The sequence below is a fragment of the Narcine bancroftii genome, chromosome 3 (assembly GCF_036971445.1).
Source record: "Narcine bancroftii isolate sNarBan1 chromosome 3, sNarBan1.hap1, whole genome shotgun sequence".
Lineage (NCBI taxonomy): Eukaryota > Metazoa > Chordata > Chondrichthyes > Torpediniformes > Narcinidae > Narcine > Narcine bancroftii.
This window is the reverse complement of record NC_091471.1, coordinates 243,485,985-243,507,816: the sequence shown is the minus strand read 5'-3', so window position 1 is coordinate 243,507,816 and position 21,832 is coordinate 243,485,985. Positions and strand designations below refer to the sequence as shown.

General features: G+C 45.2%; 1 protein-coding gene across 1 annotated transcript; it reads left to right on the top strand.

Annotated features, from left to right (window-relative positions):
• The first annotated feature begins 19,869 nt into the window (after positions 1-19,869).
• On the top strand, positions 19,870-21,554 carry LOC138758435 (transcription factor Jun-like). The gene has a single exon (XM_069927344.1). It carries the CDS (start codon positions 20,253-20,255, stop codon positions 21,198-21,200), a length of 948 nt encoding a protein of 315 aa, XP_069783445.1. The 5' UTR covers positions 19,870-20,252; the 3' UTR covers positions 21,201-21,554.
• The last annotated feature ends 278 nt before the right edge of the window (positions 21,555-21,832 follow it).

Below are 21,832 nucleotides of genomic sequence, written 5' to 3'. Positions count from 1 at the left end.
GGTTCAGAATCTTTTTCTTTCCACTCACATCCCACTTTAAGTAATCCCTATGCCATAGGTGCTCTGTGATTAGTAAGGGATTATTTAAGGTGAGATGTGGGTGGAAAGAAAAAGGTTGAAAACTCTGTTTTAATCATCCCTCATGGACTCGTTATGTGCATGGTTGCAGAACGCCAAAGGAAATGGGCCAATGACCATTTTTCTCAAGCAAAATATTTCTGTCACAATTGGGTTTGGAGCAGTGATTCTCAACCCTCCCTTCCCACTCACATCCCACCTTAAAGTGGGATGCAAGTGGAAAGAAAAAGGTGGAGAACCACTGGAATAGAGATTCATGATTATGAAAAGCATTGATAAGGTGGTAGATAGTCTTTTTCCCAAGGTAGGGGAGTCTATAACTAGGATAGGCTTGTGTTGAAAGAGGATAAATTTAAAGGAAATATTAATTTAGAGATACAGCATGGTAACAGGCCCTTCCTGCCCTCATCAATGCTGCCCAAATACACTCATGTGACCAATTAACCTAATAGCCATGTTTGCCTTTGGAATGTGGGAGGAAAGCAGAGTATCCAGAAGAAACTGGGGCACCCGTCAAGTACCTGTCAATCTCTGCCTTAATTACACCCAACAACCTCGCTTCCACAGCTGCCTGTGGCAACAAGTTCCACAGACTCACGACCCTCTGTATAAAGAAATGTTTCCTCAGTAGGTTACCCTTTACTTCTTATCGATGCTGCATGACCTGCTGAGTTTCTCCAGCGCATTTTTGTGTTTCAGGGCAGAGCTGGGAAATTGAGAAAGCCAATTCGGTTTTTTTTTAGTTGGAGGGAACATGGAGGAAACCCTCACGGACATGGGGTGAACGTCCAAACAGCAGCGGATTCTAACCCATATCGGTGGCGCTTTAACAGCGCTGTGCTAACTGTTCAGGTGTTTTAGCACCGAGGTTGGTGGTTGTATGAAATTAGCTGCCAGAGCAGACAGATATAATTTTAATGTTTAACAAGCCTTTTGGATGGACATTTGGGTTTGAAAATGCAGGGAGGAGATTTGGGCTCAGTGAGGGTAAAGCTGATTTGCAGAGGTCAGCGTAAAAAAGGTAGGTGTGTTTCTGTGCAATGAAATAAATGCTTGACAGCCTCACCAGAACTCAGTGCCAGCAGAACCTATTCCCATCAACTTGAAGGGGTTCTGCACCTTTCATTCTCCAAGGGGCTGAGAGACTCAGGCAGATGCATTGAAAGTTTCTCCCTCTGCTGGCTAGGAGTTCTGCAGAAATATTAACCATGTTATTCTTGAGTTAATCTCACTGCATGTATCTGCTCGGTTGCTATGTCATTGGTTTCCTTAATTATTGTGGCAGGAAATAGATCAGTCACTCTGGGACACTTTCCTGTGGTTTCAGCTCATTTGCTTGCTTTGGGCAGACAAGAGGAAGCAGCTCTTAACCCTTTCTGGATCTGTCCAGGAGTGTTTAACAGGAGAGGGTGGTTATTTATATTTAACCATTCTGAGCTCGTACCTGTTGAGAAGAGGTGGTAGGGAAATTGTGGCAGTAATTTCAGCTGTGCTTTGAAACAAAGATTGAAGTTGACTCTGGTTTTAATCAACACCAATACCCCTGAGTGTAAAGAACTGCAAAATATAGAGGATGCAGCCCAGGACATCACGGGTAAAACCCTCCTCATCATCGAGAACATCTGCAGGGAGCGCTGCCGTCGGAGAGCAGCAGCGATAATCAAGGATCCACACCACCCAGCACACGCTTTGTCCTCGCTACTGCCATCCGGAAAGAGGTATGGCGCCACAAGACTCGCAGGTTCAGGAACAGCTGCTCTCCCTCCACCATCAGACCCCTCCACAACAACTTAATCTGGGACTTATTTAAGGACTCTTACTTTTGCACTTTATTGATTTTTTTTCCTCTGTGTATTGCATAGTCAGTTTGTTTATATTTCTTTATTTGTTTACATGTGTAACCTGAGTCAGTTTGTTTTTGCACTGCCAATAAGTGGGAATTCTGCTTTGCCCACAGGAAAAAGAGTCTTAGGGTTGTATGTGATGTCATGTATGACAATAAATCTGAAATCAAATCTGTGATGGGGCAGCGAAGTGGGATCTTCACTATTGATCTCATCAGGTTGGGCACCAAGTGCAAGGTGTACAGGGCCATTGTCATCTCAGCCTTGCTATATGGATGCAAGTCATGATGCCCATATCAGAGATACTTACCTCACCTTGACCAACTGCAGCAGCATCACCTACGTTCTCTGATGAAGATCTCCTGGAGAGACAAGGTCTCCAATATCCAGGTCCTTTCTTGAGCCAGAATGCCCAGCAGTTTCAACCTTGGTGATGTCAGCCCAACTGCACTGAGCAGGATATGTTGTCAGAATGCCTGACGGGAGACTGGCCAAGGCCAACTGTCCAGTGGTACCCGAAAACGAGGAGGCCAGCAACTATGGTACAAGGATATTCTACACAGGAGCCTCAAGAAAGCTGACACTGGCCCCATCACAGGGGAGGATCTGGCTCAAGATCACTGCCAGCAGAAAAGATGTTGGCGCTCCTGAGAACAAGCTCAACAGGGCCACCACAGAGCTTCTGCCCCTGCTGCCCCTCCAGTCCTGCCCCCAATTATGTGGCAAGCAGGGCTTGTACAGCCAGGATGCACATATCAAACCCCACAAACTGACTGAAAGGAACTATCATCATTCTATGGGATGGATGGACAGAAGAAGATCTCACCTATATGGAGAGAACCTACTTCGGTATCTAACATGTTCTGTATTTGCCCTAAATATTAAGCAGGACAGTGCAGGGGAAGCTTTATCCCATCTGTAACTATGGGAACTTCATATTTCTCCCATGTATCAATACTTGTCGGTCTTACATTACTATTTTTGGTGCTTGATATCAGAAGATTATTTGCTGCATTCCTACACTACAACATTTCATGCAGTACTGGATGGTGATAGGATTCTGAAAAGTATTGTAGAAACTGGTTTCTGAACAAGTTCATTAATGATTCCACATTGTTTGATTATCACTAAAGACTCCTGCACAGGACAGGAAAAGGCTACAGAGTTGTAAACTCAGCCAGCCCCATCATGGGCATCAGTCTTCACTCCATAGAGGACATCTACCAGAGGCGGCATCTTAAGGAAGTGGCCTCCATTCTTTTTCCAAGAGGGTGGTGAATCTGTGAAATTCGCTACCCACTGAAGCAGTGACGGCTACCTCAGAAAATATGTTTAGCACAAGGTTGGACAGATTTTTACAGAGTAGGGAATTAAGAGATATGGGGAAAAGGGAGGGTGGTGAAGTTGTATCTATCATCAGACCAGCCATGATCACATTGAATGGCAGAGCAGGCTGGATGGGCCGAATGGCTGACTCCTGCTCCTATTTCTTATGTTCTTTACATTCCTGCCATAAAGAAGCCTGAAGACCGAATGGTACAAACACAGCTTCTTCCTCTCTTCCATCAGATTCTGAAGAGACTGTGAATCTATGGGCACCAACTCATGTTCTCTTCTTTTACATTCACATTTATTTTTTTTAAACATAATTCATAGCAATACGTGCACATGTAATGCCACTGCAAAACAACGGCATTTTCACAACAATAAATTCGGATTCTGAATTCCATTCGCCATTCCTCGGAAAGGGAAGCAGTCCATGTTAACATGTCTTGGGCCAACAAGTCAACATAAATGCAAAGCTGCCACACAAGTGACCATGTCAATCAATAGACTTAGCTACTTAATCTTGGCATTTGTTGGTTCTATCAGTCCTCCCACTACCAGCATTGAGGATCATCACTGACTCGAAGCTTGTGGACCAGCCGTTTTAGAGGCTTATATAAGCATAGGCCAGAGGGCGGATAGCTTATGGCATGAATCATCTTCTGACACTCTGAAGCCTTTTAACTGTCTACTAAATAATACTTTCATTTGCCTGGATCAATGCAATTCCAACAGCTTGACATCATTCAAAACAAAGTGAACAGCTCGATGAATGCTTCACCAACTGTGGTAAATCTGTGGAATTTGTCGCCACCGGTGATTGTAGAAGCCAGGTCATTGGGTGTACTTAAGGCAGAGATTGACTGGCTCTTGATTAGCTAGGTCATCAAAGGTTTTGGAGAGAAGTGGGGCCTAGTGGGAAAATGGATCAGTTCATGATTAACTGGTGGTGCTGACTCAATGGGCTGAATGGCCTATTTCTACTCATATGGTCTCATCCCTAGCCCTGCCATCTCTCATGCATCCTGGCTGCAATGGGCATCATTTACAAAATGGTCCACATTTATTTGCTGTATCTTTTGTTTTGGCAGCACCGACAATCTCCAAGGTCAGCAGGTGCACGGAAGATGGCAGGATTCGTTCCTCTCCCAAGTCCTTGACTTGAAAAATAGCTCGCTGATCCTTTATTGAGTGTTTGAATCGTGGAATAGAACTGCAGGAGTAGCTTCACTAGAAACGCGGCAGGGCTTCAAGAAGCGAGATGATCCCTTCCGCCCTGCACACAGCATCTTGCAGCTACTCCTGTCAGGGAAGAGATACAGGAGAATCAGAGCCAGCGCCACCAGGCTGAGAAACAGCTTCTTCCCACAGGCAGGGAGAACACTGAACGACCAAAAGGAACTGCTCACACTCACCCTCCGAGACTCTTGTATTCAGGAAATGCTATTTATTTATTTATTTGTCGTATGAATACCTGTCTTGCATATGTGTTGCTTGTCGCAATATGTGTTATGTCTGGTTGCGTGTCTGCGTGTTTGGCACCGAGGACCAGAGAAGGCTGTTTTGTCAGTTGTACTTGTGCAATCGGATGACAACAAGCTTGACTTGATTTGATTTCACCCTCACAAATAACGATCAGGGATGGGCAATACATGTTGCCCATACTTTCCTGCAATGTATAAGTTCCATAAATGAACAAAGTGGAAATGGGGGAGTTCGGTTATAAAACAAAACCATCCATAAAAACACAAAACCTCTTGTAACAATGAGCTGCCAAAGGAACCCAAGAGGTTGAGCAATGCCCGGGGTAGAAGTTATCAGTCAATGTTTCAGCAGATCCAAAGACTCTTGCAAATGTCTACAGGTGCACCATAGAGAGCATTCTGATTGGTTGCATCACTGTCTGGTATGGAAGTGCCAATGCACAGGACTGGAACTGGCTACAGAGGGTTGTTAGCTCAGCCTGCGATATCAGGGGCGCCAGTGTTCCCTCCATCAAGGTGTCTTAAAAAGCAGCCTCTATCCTCAAGGGCCCCCACGACCCAGGCCATTCCTTCTTCACACTGCTACGAAGGAGCATGAAGACGAGCACCCAGCGGCGCAAGGACCACTTCTTCCCCTGCGCCTTCAGATGACTAAACGGACAATGAACCGCAGACACTTCCTCACTTTCTCCTGTTCTCTTGCATTATTAATTTATTTTTGAGATGTAATTTATAGTCATGTTTGCACTGTGACACTGCCACAAAACGACAAATTTTGTGACAATGTCAATTAAATTCCGATTCCGATTCCTTAAAAAAAGTCCTGATGATGTACTTAGCACGTCTGGTCAGTCTATCACCTAGGCTGCATTTAATTGGCTAAATGTATGTGCGCGCTTAAAGTTGATTTTGAAGTAGCAGAAAGGAATCAAGGCCTGTGAAAATTGCAATGCAGCAAAACTCCGCATTCTATCAGTTAAGGGAGTGAAATAAACTGAAACAAACACAGTCATCTTCATCAGAATTCTTAGTAAATGAGGCTTCAAGAAGTTGTAAACTGGAAGATAAACCAGTTATTTCAAGGGCCGTCTAAACCACATTATCACCAGCAAAGATAGTGAAAACAATCTAAGTCACTCTCGTTTCTCTGCTCCTGGCTAATTTACAGAATACAGCATGGTAAAAGCTTCATTAAAATGCTATATAAGTGCATGACTTAATTTCTCCCTTGACACCGGCCCACGAATCGGTTCTGAGAATTTGTTAATAAACCAGGGTGGTGCCAAAGAGATGCTTCAAACTTTCTGAGTTAGTTTGAGGTTAGTGTGATCATTTTGTGTACGTTGTCTCCGAGGTAAGAGCCGGCAGTTAAGTTATAAGTATGTTTAATAACTTAAATGCAAGGGAGAGAATTGTAAATAAGAGTTCAAATTCGTTTATCATAAGTACAACCCGACGAAATAGCATTTTCTGCTCCTCGGCACAACACACAGGCATGATACATTTGCACACAAATATTAAAAATAAATAAATGTTGTTCATTCATAGCATATATTAAATATATGAGAATACATAAAATTTGAGATGAGGATAAATTCTTTACTCAGAGGAAGGATTATGGGTTGTTCCAAATCCCTAAATTTATTCAATTCAGTAGATTCCTGATGACACTGAACAATAAAGATTTTGCTTCCTCAACACTGCTGGGTGTATTTTAAGGATTGTGGGCTGGTGATCACGAAAATCATCGTAAAAAATTTTACTATCTCACACCATTTTTAAGATATAACCTACTTTTGTGATTTCCTGTCATTTTTTTTAAACCTGCTTCAGGCCTTCAAATCCATGAAGTGCAGCGTTTCGTTGAAAATTCATTTTCTGCATTCCCAATTGGACTGATATCAGTGCCGTCGGTGACGAACGCGGTGAAAGGTTTCACCAGGACATTTTTGCGACCATGGAAAAGCAGTATCAGGGCAACTGCTGAATCCATCACTGCTGGCCGACTATTGTTGGACACTGACAAGAGAGGCATCAGATGCTGAGTACAACCGAAGATCAGCGGCAAAACATTGAGCTGTCTGTTGAGCTAACGCAATGTGTTGGCATCATGATGTAATTAAGAATGCTAAATTCAATACAACTTGATGTTTCCTATGTGATACAGCAAATATGAAATTATCTTTGTGTTCAGCTTGAAGTTGAATATCATATCCCCAATTATTTTCCTCAGGAAGCCAATCTTTTGAAAAAAAATGTTTATCAGTGTTATAAATGGATATGGGGAGAGTGAGGTACAACAACCTTGATCCTGATGAATGACAGGGAAGATACAACTAAGAAAGATGGTCTAGTACTCCTCTTCAAGTTGTTCTTATGTTATTATGTCCTTTCCCCGTAATGAGTACATTAAAGCCCATGAATCCGTGCCGCCCAATTTACATCCAATTAACCTGCACCCCCAGTACGTTTTGAATAGTGGAAGGAAACTGGAGTCAGAGAAAACCCACGCAAACATGGGGGAGAATGTACAAACTCCTTAGAGGCAGAGCGGGATTTGAACACCGGTCCCAATCGCTGGCTCTGTAAAGGTGTTGCGCTAACTTCTATGCCAACCATGCCATCAAAGGATGTTTGAAAACCACCAATTATACTGTGGATTTAAATAGGACATCACAAGGTGGCTCCCTTAACATCAAACATTGTGTTGGCACTGAGTCATGAATGTGGACAACAGGGCAATAAATCAAAGGCATTGCCAAATAGGTCAATTTAATAAGAAGTTGTCAAACAGGATGAGCAGCATCTGTGGTGAGAAAAGGAATCGTCAACAGTTCCAGTCCAATCCCATTGTCATTCTTTTTCCACCCCATGGATGCTTGAACCTCGAGGTGATTATCTTTAAGCATCTGTACTTTATAGGCAGTATTGAGAAGAGGTTGTGACCAGGGTGGTGGGGGTCCTTTATGATGTTGGCTGCTTTCTTGCAGCATCACCTCACATAGATGTCTTCAATGGTTGGGAGGTTGGTGCCTGTGATGGACCTGGCTATGCTTGCAACCTTCTGAATTTCTCACCAATTCCTAAGCATTAGCGCATCCCCGACTCTCACTGCTCCAACACTGTTTTTTTTTTACTTGTGACCAAGGGGAAGGGATGGGGTAGCTCTGAGGCTAAGGGAAGGGGTTGACAGTGCTAAGGGAAGGGGTTGACAGCGCGGCCCACAAAATTGTTCCCCTTGCTCTGTAGTCCATCTGTTTGATGCGCTCAATCTACAATAATCAGATGATTCCAAGAGGAATCTTACATCGCATTGCCAAAAAAAAAACAGAAGTTAATTCTGCCATTAACGTCTTGGATTTCAGTGCAAATTTGTCCGCTCTCTGTAAGGACACAATTACTCCAAAATAAATCTAAGAAACAGAATAATTCGTCGGTCATTTCTGTCCTGTCATTCAATGTGATTTTTCACTTCAATGCCACTTTCTAATATTAACCACATATGTCTTGATTTGCTTAAAGTCCAAAAAAATTTAACTTGGATTTATTCAGCCATTGAACCACAGCTCCCTCGGGTAGAGGGAATAAAGCAGCATATGTTGGGGGTGTTAATCTTCTGAAACAGCATCTATAGAAATATCATTCAAATCACATGATTTGCTTGTCTGTTGCAATTCACCACAAAATTTGCTCTATGGAAACGATATAATAGCACACAATTAGTGACATAATGTAGTTCAGCTGTGGAGATGAAGCAAAATTCACCAGTGGAGATATATTTGAAGGGTGGAGGCTCAATTGAGGGTGTTGGAATGAAGTATAGTGCAAAATTTACTTTGTTGTATTTATTGTATGCTGTAAAGGCACTATGGAGATTAATATAATGCCACTACGTGGAATATGAAGATTTGAGAGAACAATAAGTATTGAGAATTGCCAAACGCAAGAAGATTGTAAACAGCTCTCCTTGCAAATCTGCACGCATATGGTGGAGCAAGTTTGGACGTTGGACCTTGGGTGAAGATTAGCAAAGGGCAGGGAGGGTGCTCAAATCCCAGATTGTTTTGCAACTGGTCACGAAGCCAAAGACAGGAAAGGAATTCATTTCCCCATCATCTTATAGTCTGAAAGAACAGATCAAGTCATGGAGTCCTCGAGTCGCCCTGCATTGGCCCAACACGTCCATGCCAGTCAGCTCGCCGGTTTGAGCCAGTCAAATTTTGCTTGCATTTGGCTCTGTGGTTCTCCACCTTTTTCTTTCCACTCACATCCCACTTTAAGTAATCCCCATGCCATCAGCGCTCTGTGATTAGTAAGGGATTGCTTAAGGTGGGATGGAGGTGGGAAGGGAAGGTTGAGAACCACTGCTCTAGACCCAATTGTTACTGAAATATTTTGCTTGAGAAAAATTGTCATTGACCTATTTCCTTTGGAGTTCTGAAACCGTGCACATAACGAGTCCATTAGGTGTGATTAAAGCAGTGGTTTTCATTTTTTTTTTCCCACTCACATCCCACCTGAAGCCACCCCTTACTAATCACAGAGCACCGATGGCATTGGCATTACTTAAGGTGGGATGTGAGTGGAAAGAAAAAGGTTAAAAACCACTGTTCTAAATCTTTTCTCACCACATGCCTGTCCAAATATCTTTTAGATTAAGTAATTGTACCTGCCTGCCCATTTCTTCTTGGCAGCCCATTCCATAATATTTCTACACGGTTCATGCTCTATGTGAGAATGCTGCCCCTCAGATCCCCATTCACTCTCTCCCTGCACATTTTAAATCGATGCCCTTTAGAACTACACTACCTAAAGGAAAGGATTGTGATTATTCCTCTTGTCAGTGACCCTCGTGATTTTATATACCTCTGTAAGATCTCCCCTTAAGCCTCCTACAAGCCAAGAAAAAATGTCCTGAAGTCAAAGCACAGAAATGCTGGAGGAACTCAGCTGGTCTCGCAGCAGCCATGGAGGGGGGTAAAGAATATTACCGATGGTTTGGGCCTGAGCCCTTCGTCCTAAAGAATGAGTGAAAAATATCCTAACCTTCCTAACAGTGTGGAAAAACTGAGGGAATGGGGTCAAAATCTCTAGATTTTTTTTATTTTAAATTTAGATATATAGCATGAGAACAGGCCCTTTCAGCCCATGAGCCCATGCCACCCAATTACACCCAATTAACCAACAACCCCCAGTACGTTTCGAATGGTGGGGAGAAACCAGAGCCCACACAGACATGAGGAGAACGTACCAACTCCTTACAGCGTTGGATTCAAACCCCAGTCCCGATCGCTGGCGCTGTAACGGTGTTGCACTAACCGCTATGCCAACCGTGCAGCACCAAAGTTGCCACACAGGTTGATAGGATAGTTAAGAAGGCTTATGGTACGCTGCCCTTCATTAGTCTGGGGATTGAGTTCAAAAACTATGAGGTAATCTTGCAACTCCATAAAACTCCGGTTAGACCACACTTGGAATATTGTGTCAGGTTCTGGTTGCCTCATTACAGGAAGGATGTACAAGTTATGAAGAGGGAGCAGAGGAGATTTTGACAGGATGTTGCTTGGATTGGAGAACATGTCTTATGAGCCAAGGTTAACAGAGATAGGTCTCTCTGAAGCGAAAAAAAATTGAGAGGTCTATAAAATTATGAGGGGCATAGACAGCCAAGACCAGTTTCAAACTCCAGAGGACATCTGCATAAGGTGAGGAGAGGAAAGTTTAGGGAAGATGTCAGGGGTCATTTTTTTTTACTACACAGAAAGTAGTGGGTGCCTGGAATGCATTGTGGAAGCTGGCACAATGGGACATTTAAATGACTCTTTGCCACAGAATTATGGGTGTGAGGTAGGGAAGGATTAGATTGTTGAGCAATTTTATACAGGTCAGTTCAACTTCATGGGCTAAAGGGCCTGTACAGTGCTGGAATGATCTATCCAACATCTCATAATTCGAGCCCTGCAGACCCAGCAACATCAGAATAAATTTCCATCTCCCAAACAATACAATTGTTTTTGAGAGTAGCCCTGTTACCTTTTTCAAATAAAAACCTCTGTGGATACAGAGAGACAGTGATTAAGTTATTGGACTGTTGATCCATTGGCATGAGTTTGAATCCCACCATGAGTATGAATTCCCAACAGCGGGAGAATTTAAATTCAGGTATTGTCATTGGGATTTAGACAAAAATGCTAGTCCCAGTATGGTCAGCTCCAAACTACTGGATTGTTGTTAAAAGGCTCATCTAGTCTTTGGAAAAGCAGTGAGTAACGTGAAACATTGACTGTCCATTTCTCTCCATGAATCTGCAGAGCGCCTCCACATTCCTCTTGTTTACTCCTCCACTGAAAGTTCTCATCAAGATATGCCTTTCTCTCTAGCTTTCCTCCTCCCTCCAAAACCCCATAATGCTGACTGTCCGTATCTCTCCACGGACGCTGTCACGCTTTGTCCTCCCAGATTCTAATTGTTTGCTGAGATGCCAGCACTTGTGGTCCTTGTGTTTCTGTAATCTGCCAGTCGGACTCAATCTGACTCCAGATTCATGTGCAGCAATAAATCTTTACTGTCTACTCAGTTTGGAGGAAATTAGGGTGCTACAATAAATGCTGGCATTGTCCACTGCAAATTTATTAAATTCCAAGTGTTGGTTGGTTGGTCTTTGTGTGTTACAGACTTCTTAATGCCATCTCTTATTGGTGTGTCTTTGTTCAAGTAATAAAAAATCCTTATATTATTTACCTCTAGAAATTATTGAACTCAGGTCACTGGCATTAGATGGGGACATGAGACTGCTCTCCTTCAAGGAGTGAAGATTAAATTTCTTCCCCCTCCATTTCTCCACCACACCACCATATCTAATGGACAACTCAGACCTCAAGAGCAAAGCTGTGTGTGCTTTACTAATTCTAACTTAGTAAGGGTAACAAAAGCTCATACAAAGACTCAATTTCTGAAAGGTGCACACTGTGAAGAGCCACTGTTTTTTTAAGCCCTCAACCCTGTGCCGCCCAATTAACCTACCACCGTTGTACACTTTGAATGGTGGGAGGAAACTGGACCACCCAGGAAAACCTATGCAGAATTGGGAAAACTTGCAAATCCTTACAGACAGCGCAGGATTCGAACCCAAGTCCCAATCACCAGCTCTGCCCGTGTTGTAGTATAGGGAGCACCTAGATCAAGGACTGTGTATTTCCTGATGTTAGTGCACTCTTAAGTGGGTCTCTTACTGACAAAAGAAGATGTCATTGCACTGTTTTAAACTACTTTTCTCCATTTTCTGCATTATTTTACTGATTGCACACGAATTCCGCCATCCAGTGCTGTCTGTAAGGATTATGCATGTTCTCCCTGTGTTTTGCGTGGGTTTCCTCTGAGTACTCCGGTTTCCTCCTGCCTTTCAAAATGGACAAAGATTGCAAGGTTATTGGTGTATTTGGGCGGCATGGGCTCGTGGGCCAGAAGGGTCTGTTACTGAGCTGTATATCAAAATTTAAATTTAAAAAGTGAATATTGTATCTCAATGCACATGACAAACAATTCAAGTCAATGTCAATTTACACAGCACAGGACTGATGAACAATATGCACTAAGGAGCAAAGCATCAGATTTAGTGGCAAAGGGCAAATAATGATCTGGACAAATGGAAGACTGTCCTCTTCTTTAAAATATCTAACTTGGGATCTGTGATTCTTATTGTCCCACCCAATGCATCAGACTGCCAATACCAAGTAGAATTAGTAATATCCATAATTTGCATTTAATTTCCTCCACTTCCTTTTTTTAAGAGTCCAGTTGACATTAAGTACAAGAGACTGGCCTGAGTTAATTTCTGAAAGCCTCACCATTCTTCTGAATTGCAACCACCCATGCCTTGAAATCCCTGGAATTGTTCCACCCCGTCCACACCCTCTGCAACCTTTTGCTCTAGGATTGAGTGATGGCATCAGAGCATTTCGGCTTCTTAAGTATTTGTAGTCCTGTTTGTATCTCTCCTTTGTAAAACAATTTTTGAGAATTTCATATTAAACCAGAGCAAAGATTATTGCAACAAAGGTGTATGGAGACCTTCCACCCCACACTGCATGAGGCCACTCTTGCATCAGGTCTAATACATGAACTGTGGTTTTAAAAGCTGCACTTAACCCAAAGTTTGCGATGTTCCTCCCTACGTTTGAGCAGGACTTGTTGCATGTTACTGCATTAACCAATGGCTTGTCTTGATTGCCTCAGCCAAATTCTGGCTCGGCACAAGCAATCTATAATAAAATGGATTATTGTATCTACTCGTGTAATCTTCAAATTTTCTGGACCAATTTGGGGGGTTGGGGACTTTTAAACAGGTCCTACTTTTGACCGCAGTTAGTGCCTGAGTCGTTCAAGGCGTCGGGAGCTCCAATGGCTGGGATCGGGTGCTGAATCGGGAGCTCAGATGGTCGGCCAACTCTTCTCATGATGCGGACATTCGGTTAATGCAAAATGAGAGGGAAATCACTTAAAGGAGTCAGAGAGAACATTTGAGGGTATGTATTCCCTTTATTTGTCCTATATAAAACTGTCTTGATGTAAGGTATGCATTATACAGCAAGACAAATCAAACCATGACTGGGTTCTAAGTTGTTTCGAGCCTGCCCTACCATGCAGTGTGATCACAGCTGAGCCTTGACATTCAACTCATTCCCCGCTTTGCAGTCACAGAACCATTCCCTCCATTGATTAATTCTGCCCCTTTCTCTCCTGCCCTCCCATCCATGTCCAATGATCACCGTTGGTCTGTTGGCCTGTGCTCCTTCCCCAAGCCTTTTCTTCCATTCTCCCCCAGTCTTTTTACTCAGGCACCTGCTCATACCCCTGAAGAAGGCCCAAAACGTTGGTTAACCTCAGATTTCAGATTTATCCATTTCAGGTAACAGCAAGGCCCGCAGATTTTCTTCAGCATGTTTGTGTTTTTACTACAATCGTAGTGTCTGCACATTTTTGAGCTTCACTCCAATTTACTCCCATATCACTTCATACAAATCTACAAACACCAATTGAAATTTAGATTTAGTGACGCAGCAAGATAACGGGCCATTTCGGCCCACAAGCCCGCGCTGCCCAATTACACCCAATTGACCCCCAGGTCCGTTTTTGAATGGTGGGAGGAAACCAGAGCATCGAGAGGAAATCCACGCAGTCACGGGGAGAATGTACAAACTCCTCACAGATAGCAGTAAAGTAAAATCCAACTAATCCTACTAAGGGCACCCATAAATTGGAGGAACAACACCTGATTTTTCGCCTGGCCACTCTCCAGCCAGATGGCATTAACATAGACTTTTCCGGTGACTGCTAACCTTCTCTCCTTTCCCCCTCCCTTTCCTTCCCTTCCCCCCACCGTCAACTCTCCATCCCTTCCCCCTCTATTCACCCAGCCACCCCACCTCCCCTTGATCGCTGCTGTGCTCTCCCTCCCTTCTCCGCCTGTTACCTCCTGCCTCTGCAACCACCTTTTATTCAGACACCTGCCAACATTTTTCCACACCTAGATGAAGGGCTCAAACCCAGAACGCCGGTTTATGTATTTTTTATCTCAGGTATATAAAGGATAACATTGTGTTTTCACTCCTTACAGACAGCGCCAGATTCGAATCCCAGACGCTGGTGCAGTTACAGCATTGTGCTAACCACTACCCTAACCATGCCTCCCCTTGAGTAAAACTCAACAATTGATTATCCAGTCTCTTCTACAGTTAAAAAAAAAGGCAAAGGGTCAAATGCCTCTGAAGAAGAAATGTCTCGCATCTTATTCCTGATAGTATTGTGTACTCTCAGATGCCATCTACGTTAAAAAAGATAACCACATACTTTTACATACTCGTTGATATTGAACCTGGCTTCTTGAATCATGCATTAGACTCCAGGAAATGTGTAAATGAATGAGCCTTCCAATATGTCCGTGTTCACATGCTGGTACACCTTCTCGAAAAGGTTGACTACTACTGAGATGTATTCGTGAAAATAAAACAAAACTCCTCCAGTATTACACGCAAATAATGATTCTCTATCGGTAATGATTGGTTTAAAAACGAAAGGCAAAGCAAACTTAATGAACAGAACAAAAGTGGCCAGGGAAGAAAAATGAAAATTTGTAAGTGAAAACATGCAAAAATAAAACTTAACTGAACATGCACACCTGCACTCACGCACACACACATGCCGACAAATATGCACCAACACCCACTCCAACGCAGACACACACCCACAAACGCACGCAGACACACCCCCCCCCCCCCACAAGCACGCACATACAGAGCTAAGAAATTGACAAGTTGGCACACATACAATTTTCCCTCAAGCAAATGGAGTTTTAGTCAATTGAACACATGCGCGCGCACATTAACAGACATACAGGGCTGCATTAAGCACTGATGTGAACTGAAGCTTTAATGCTTCACAATCTTGCCTGCAGATTATTGGGCTGAGATCCGAATTTCCCTGTATAAATATTATCTATGCTGATGCAGGGAAAGCATCGAAAGAGATGCCATTTTAGAGCCCTGCAGCCGTAGAGTCCTCAAGATCTTCTGATCCCCCCCATCCATGCCGACCACAACCTTTGCATTTACACTAATCCTCCATGTTATTCCCGCCCCCCCCCCTCAACCCCACCGCCACCCAGATTCTACCACTCACCTATATGATTGGGGCAATTTACAGTGGATAATTAATCCACCAACCCAATTTCTTTGAGATACAGAAGGACATCAGAGTACCCCTGTGGTCACAGGGTGAATAGGCAAGCTCCAAGCCTGCAGCACCGGGAATCGATTAAAGCCGAAGTCACTCGCAAATTAGACAAAGGCCCTTCTCAGAGGCATGTCAAAGATCCTGAGATATCATTTTGGATTGTTGTGATCTCTTCAAAATCCTCACAAGTATTACAAGATTGATATATAAAGGATAACAAGCATCTGGAATGAGTGTTTGGATTTTGGCATGGAATAAATGATATACTGCAATGGGTTTTTACACATATAGGTGATGTTCCAGCACTGCTTAGATAGGAGATGCATCAGTGTTCAACCAATATTTGACTGTGAAGATTGAGCCCCATGTTTGTTTAGTCCATTCATTGAAAGACATGCTGATAATTTAACACAGTAGTATTGGATTATTGAAAACAGAACTTGTCTGTTAAAGCTCTGCCCAATTCAAAGCTGTGCATCCATCCTCACTGCAGGTTCTCCCTGTCTTCACTCTTCACCTTGACTTGCTCACTGACATCCACACATGGCTGCCGCAGTGGTTAGCACAATGCCAGCGATTAGTCCGGGGATCGAATCCCGCGCTGTCTGGAAGGAGTTTGTACATTCTCCCCGGTTTCCTCTGGGGACTCCGGTTTCCTCCCACCCTTCAAAAGCATACTGGGGGTTGTAAACTAATTGGGTGTAAGTGGGCAGCAATTACTCGTGGGCCAAAATGGCCTGTGGTCGTGCTGCATGTCTAAAAAAAAATGTTAAATGAGGACAGATGCTGGAATCTGGAGCAAAAGCAAAAACCCAAAACATTGGAGGAACTCAACAGTGGGTATCTGTGGAGGGAAAGAGATATTTGGCATTTCAAATGGAGACCAGGCTTCAAGACTGAGGGTGTGGAGATCGTTAGTACAAAGAGGAGAGGGAAGAGACAGGGGCTGGGCAAGTGATGAATGGATGTCAGTGAGGTGGGGGTTAATAGGCAGATGGAGCGAGTTAGGGGAGAGAAAGGTGGAGAAAACGACAGGGACTGGGAGATGATGTGGAGAGACTAAAGTTCAAGGTTTGTTGTATCGTCACATACATTAAAAATGTAACATGCATGCGATATTTTAACTTTTGTCTGCTGTGAGGCAAGCAAAGAGTCTAACGGGATGCAGATTATGGAATCTGAGGAGAAATTCTTTATTTGTGCGTTAACCTGCTTCATCACGGCTGGTATGGGGACACCAATATCCCTCAGTGTAAAACCCTCCAAAAGGTAGTGGACACAGCCCAGGACATCACAGGCAAAACCCTCCCTTCCGTCAAGAACATCTACAGGGAACGCTGCCGTCGGAAGGCAGGAGCCATCATCAGGGATCCACACCACTCAGCTCACGCTCTGTTCTAGCTGCTACCATCAGGAAAGAGGTATCTGTGCCACAAGACTCGCACCACCAGGTTCAGGAACAGCTGCTCCCCCTCCACCTTCAGACTCCTCAACGACAATCTCAATCAGGGACTCATTTAAGGACTCGTACTTGTGCATTTTATTGATTTTTTTAAATTCTCTCTTTATTGCACAGTTTTTTGACACTCATTATCTATTTACATTTCTTTTATTTGTTTACATGTATCAGTTGAGTACAGTTTTTTTTGCACTACCAATAAGTGGTAATTCTGCCTCATCCACAGAAAAAGAATCTCAGGGTTGTAGGTGATGTCATGTACCTACGCAGACCATAAATCTGAAATCTGAATCCAAATTTAAGGTGGCGAATTGAACTGCATGAGGAAGGGATCTTCGACAGATGAGGAGAGGGGATAAAGGAATTAGAGGGAGCACATAGAGCCAGGTGGGGGAGGGGAGAGGAAACTGGATAAAGAGGAAACTGGTGAGGGGAAGGTGGGAGTTTGGAAAGGCGTTCGATCTAGGCCAATGGTTCTCAATCTTTTTCTTTCCACTCATATACCACCTTAAGTAATCCCTTACTAATCACAGAGCACCTAATGCATAGGATGGCAAGAGATCTCCCTTAAACTCTCAGTGTTACGACCCGACAGGTTGACTATCTCTTTCTCTCCACGGGTGCTGCTTGGCGCACTTAGTTGCTCTGGCCAGAGGTGTATCTACGCAAAATAGCAGCTATGGCAGGGGTGGCCAATGCTGCAAAGTCAACAGCGACAGGGGGTCTCACGAGAGCTGGCCTTGATGGCAGCCATGTTTGGCATTGGGTGATTGAGAGCGAATGCTAGGATGAGGAAGGAGGACGAGTGTAGCGAGCGTGGAAGGAACAGGTGAGTATTCGTGGTACGTCTGGGGTAGCAGCGGTGGCACTAATCAGGCGGCAGCCTACATCAGGGATAGTGCTCAGTGGGGGGGTCCTCCCTTCAAGTGCCGCCCCAATCACGTGCTATACCCTAGATACGCCCCTGCCTCCGGGAGTTTGATTTTGCAATGTAACATCTGTCCTGGTTACACAATAACCCCATCCACACCCTTCTGGATGTGCCACTTAGCCAACCACACATTCTAATCGCTGAACTGAATCCTAACCAATAAGGCCCTTTATCTTGCTTCACTAAATATAAACGATCATTTCCTGACTGCACTGTTCTCTGTGGGAGCTTGCTCTGCACGATTGACTCCCTTGTTTCTTGTGTCACAACAGTGAATATTATCAAAGTATGTCATTGGCTGGAGGAAAAGTCCTGAGCACACAAAGATTCCCTTTGAAGAATAGCTACAGCCTCCAGTGCAGAATCCCCTCAGAACAGTGCAGATTTGGATATCACAAATCACTAATATCATTTTGGTTCATTGGTCAATAAGGGCGTGCGATGGGGAAATAGTAATCCAAGAGTTCGAATCCCAAGAGGACAACAGGAAATTTAAAATCAGTTCATTGCAAAACTCAAGTAAAAGATCTCCAGTAAAAAGCCAAAAATGCTGGACGAACTCATCAGGCAACTCTGGCTGGTCACATCACTGCCCAGTATGGAGGCGTCAACTCTCAGGACAAGAAAAAAAACTCCAGAGGGTTGTTACCACAGCCTGCGACATCACAGGCACCGGATCTCACTCCATTGTGGACAAATACATAAGGTGGTGTCTTAAAAAAGCAGCCTCTATTCTCAAAGACCCTCACCACCCAGGCCATGCCCTCTTCACTCTGCTACCATCGGGGAAAAAAGGTACAGGAGCCTAAAGACGAACATCCAGCGGCACAAGGACAGCTTCTTCCCCGCTGCCATCAGATTCCTGAATAATCAATGAACCTCAGACACTGTCTTACTTTGATATTTTGTGCACTATTTTTTATTTATTATTTGTAAGGTGGTTTATATAAATGTTTGCACTGTGACGCTGCCACAAAAAACACACTTTGTGACTTGTTCATGACAATATACAAGGTTCTCAACCTTTTTCACGCACATAACACCTTAAGTAATCCCTTACTAACCACAGAACACCCTTTGACATAGGTGCTCTGTGGTAAAGGTCTAGGTGCCACAAGACGCACCCCACCAGGTTCAGGAACAGCTGCTCCCCCTCCACCATCAGACTCCTCAACAACAAACCCAATCAGGGGCTCATTTACAGACTCTCACTTATGTGCTGTCAGTTTCTTAACATTCATTATCTGCTTCCAATTCTTCTGTTTGTTGACATATTCACGCGGTGCAGAGTTTATTTTTTGCACTGCCAATTTGTGGTAATTCTGCTGTGTCCACAGGAAAAAGAAATCTCAGAGTTGTATGTGATGTCCTGAATGTTCTTGGACAATAAATCTGAAATCTAGTATGGGATTATGTCAGTGGGGAATAAAAAGGTTGAGAACCACTGCCTTAGGAGGTAAAGATATAGAACCGATGTTTTGGGCTTGGGCCCTTCTTCAAGGTATGAGCAAGTCAGCAGGCAGGTGGGTGAATGAACAGGGTGGGGGTGAGAAGGGAAGGAAGAGCAGGCAAAAGGTGATAACGGGACATGGGGAGGACCGATGGGAATCGAGCAGTGGCGGAGACCTGCTCCCTCCGTGGGCTTCGCCTGGAGAGATCCTTTCCCTGGTCAGACCTCAGGTTCTCGAGGTGAGGTGGCCCAGCACTGAGGACAGGAGGAGGGGAGGGGTGAACTCCAACTTGACAACGAGGTTTTTTTTTAAATCACTGTAGAAGGAGCAGACTTTCCCTCTTGTTAATGTCTGAAATTTGACTATCAGTTGAGTTCATCCAAAACAGAAATGTCTCTATCGTGGAAACAAGAGGGTTAATGGGTTTCGAAAGCACTCTGCTGGCCTCTACTGTTAAGACACAGAGAGAGAGAGAGAGGGTGGGAGGGAAATAAAACAGACGCACACATACAAAACCAATCAGTAGGCAGGAACATTGACATCATCTCAGCTATTTAAGAAGTCATGGTAGCAGGAGTTGGTTACATTAGACTGGAGCATGTTCACGTAGCGGAGCAGAGAGAGCCATCACTCACTCGCATCCAGGAGCAGAAGAGGGTCACAGAGAAGAGAGTAATCCGACTCCCGGTCTCATCCTCAATACAGAGCGAGGACTCTCTTCCCCGCAGCGGCTGAAGTGGTGAGGGGGGGGGAGTGGAACAACCCAGGCCAGATCGCCAGGCGGACGAGTCTTCCCCCCCACCCCCAGAAACTTTCTTCTCTTTCCCAGTTGGTGCTGGCTTTTGAGTTTTCGGGGGCACCTGGACTGACCCCCTTCCCCCCTCCTCCCCCTTCCCCCCCTCCTCCCCCTTCCCCCCCTCCCCTCCTCTACGAGCCTGGGATTTCTGTATGGCTACGCTTCCGAAGATGGACCAGCCGTTTTACCACGACGACTCCTTCTTTGCGGGCTACGGGGCTTCGGACGGCGCGATGCACGAGTACGGGTCCAAGTACTTGAAGCCCGGTCTGAACCTGAGCCTGGCCGAGCCGTCCCGTGCGCTGAAAGGGCCGAGCAGGCACCCGGAGGACGGGCTGCTGAGCGCTGGCGACTCGGGACTCTTGAAACTCGCCTCTCCCGAGCTGGAGCGTCTGATCATCCAATCGAGCAATGGGGTGATCACCACCACGCCCACCCCCGGACAGTATTTCTGTGCGAGGAACATCACGGACGAGCAGGAGGGGTTCGCCGACGGCTTCGTCAAGGCGCTGGAGGAGCTGCATAAGATCAACCATGTCGGCTCGGTCGCCGCCAGCCCGGCCATGAACTGTAACGCCAGCCACGCCTACGGGACGTCGGGACCGTCCGAGGTGCCGCCGCCGCCGGTCTACACCAACCTGACCGCCTACAATAGCAGCGCCCTGTCGGCCGCGGCCACCTACCCCACGGCCACCATCAGCTACCTGCCGCCGCCGCCGCTCGCCTACAACCTGGCCCCGCTGCCCGTGGGTCACCCGAGGTTGCAGACGCTCAAGGAGGAGCCGCAGACCGTGCCCGAGGTGCACAGCCGGGGCGAGACCCCGCCGCTCTCGCCCATCGACATGGAGAACCAGGAGCGCATCAAAGCGGAGAGGAAGCGCATGAGGAACCGGGTGGCGGCTTCCAAGTGCCGCAAGAGGAAATTGGAGAGGATCGCCCGGCTGGAGGACAAGGTGAAGAGCTTGAAATCGGACAATGCGGGGTTGGCGTCCACGGCCACGGTGCTGCGGGACCAGGTCTCTCAGCTGAAGCAGAAAGTCATGACTCACATCAGCAGTGGATGCCAGATAGTGTTAACTCAAAAACTCCAGGGCTTCTGAGCGGGGAGGCAAGGCAACTTTGGGGGAGTGGGGGGGGGGCAGAGAAGCACTTGCTCCTTCTTCCCAGCTGAAGTGGACCCAGGGAGAGGGGGGGGGGGGGGGAGGGAGAGAACAGCGACTGGCCGGCGCAGGTTTCGCAAGAGACTCTTTCGTGGACTTGGTGTTGAGAAGGTGCCCGAGGTTTCTCGCTCCCGCTGCGCGCACCTTTGTAAATTATTTCTCTCTCTCTCTCGCTTTCGAGTTTTTTTTTCCTTGCCTGGTTTCGTTTGAACAGACCAGTTTCAAAAAATTGTGTTTTTATTTGATATCTCTGTGGTAATTACTTGTATTTAAGTAAATAGTTTGTACTGTGAACTTTTTTTATGCAGTGTCTTTTTTTTTAATGACTCCAGTCTTGGCTGCAGAGATGACCCATTCAGACCCTGAACGTCTCTCTGCGGAGTTGCTCTTGATGGCTCAAGACTTCCCAGAACAAGGTGGTGGGGGGGGTTGCTCAGATGTAAGCCGTTTGTCTCTCCCGCTGCAATTGGACCCAGGTCAGATTGAAGCTGCTCCACAGCCATGAAATGGGCCCTTCGGCCCCTCTTGCCTGTGCTTCAGTAAACCAATGCCCAGGCCCTTTGAAACCCTTC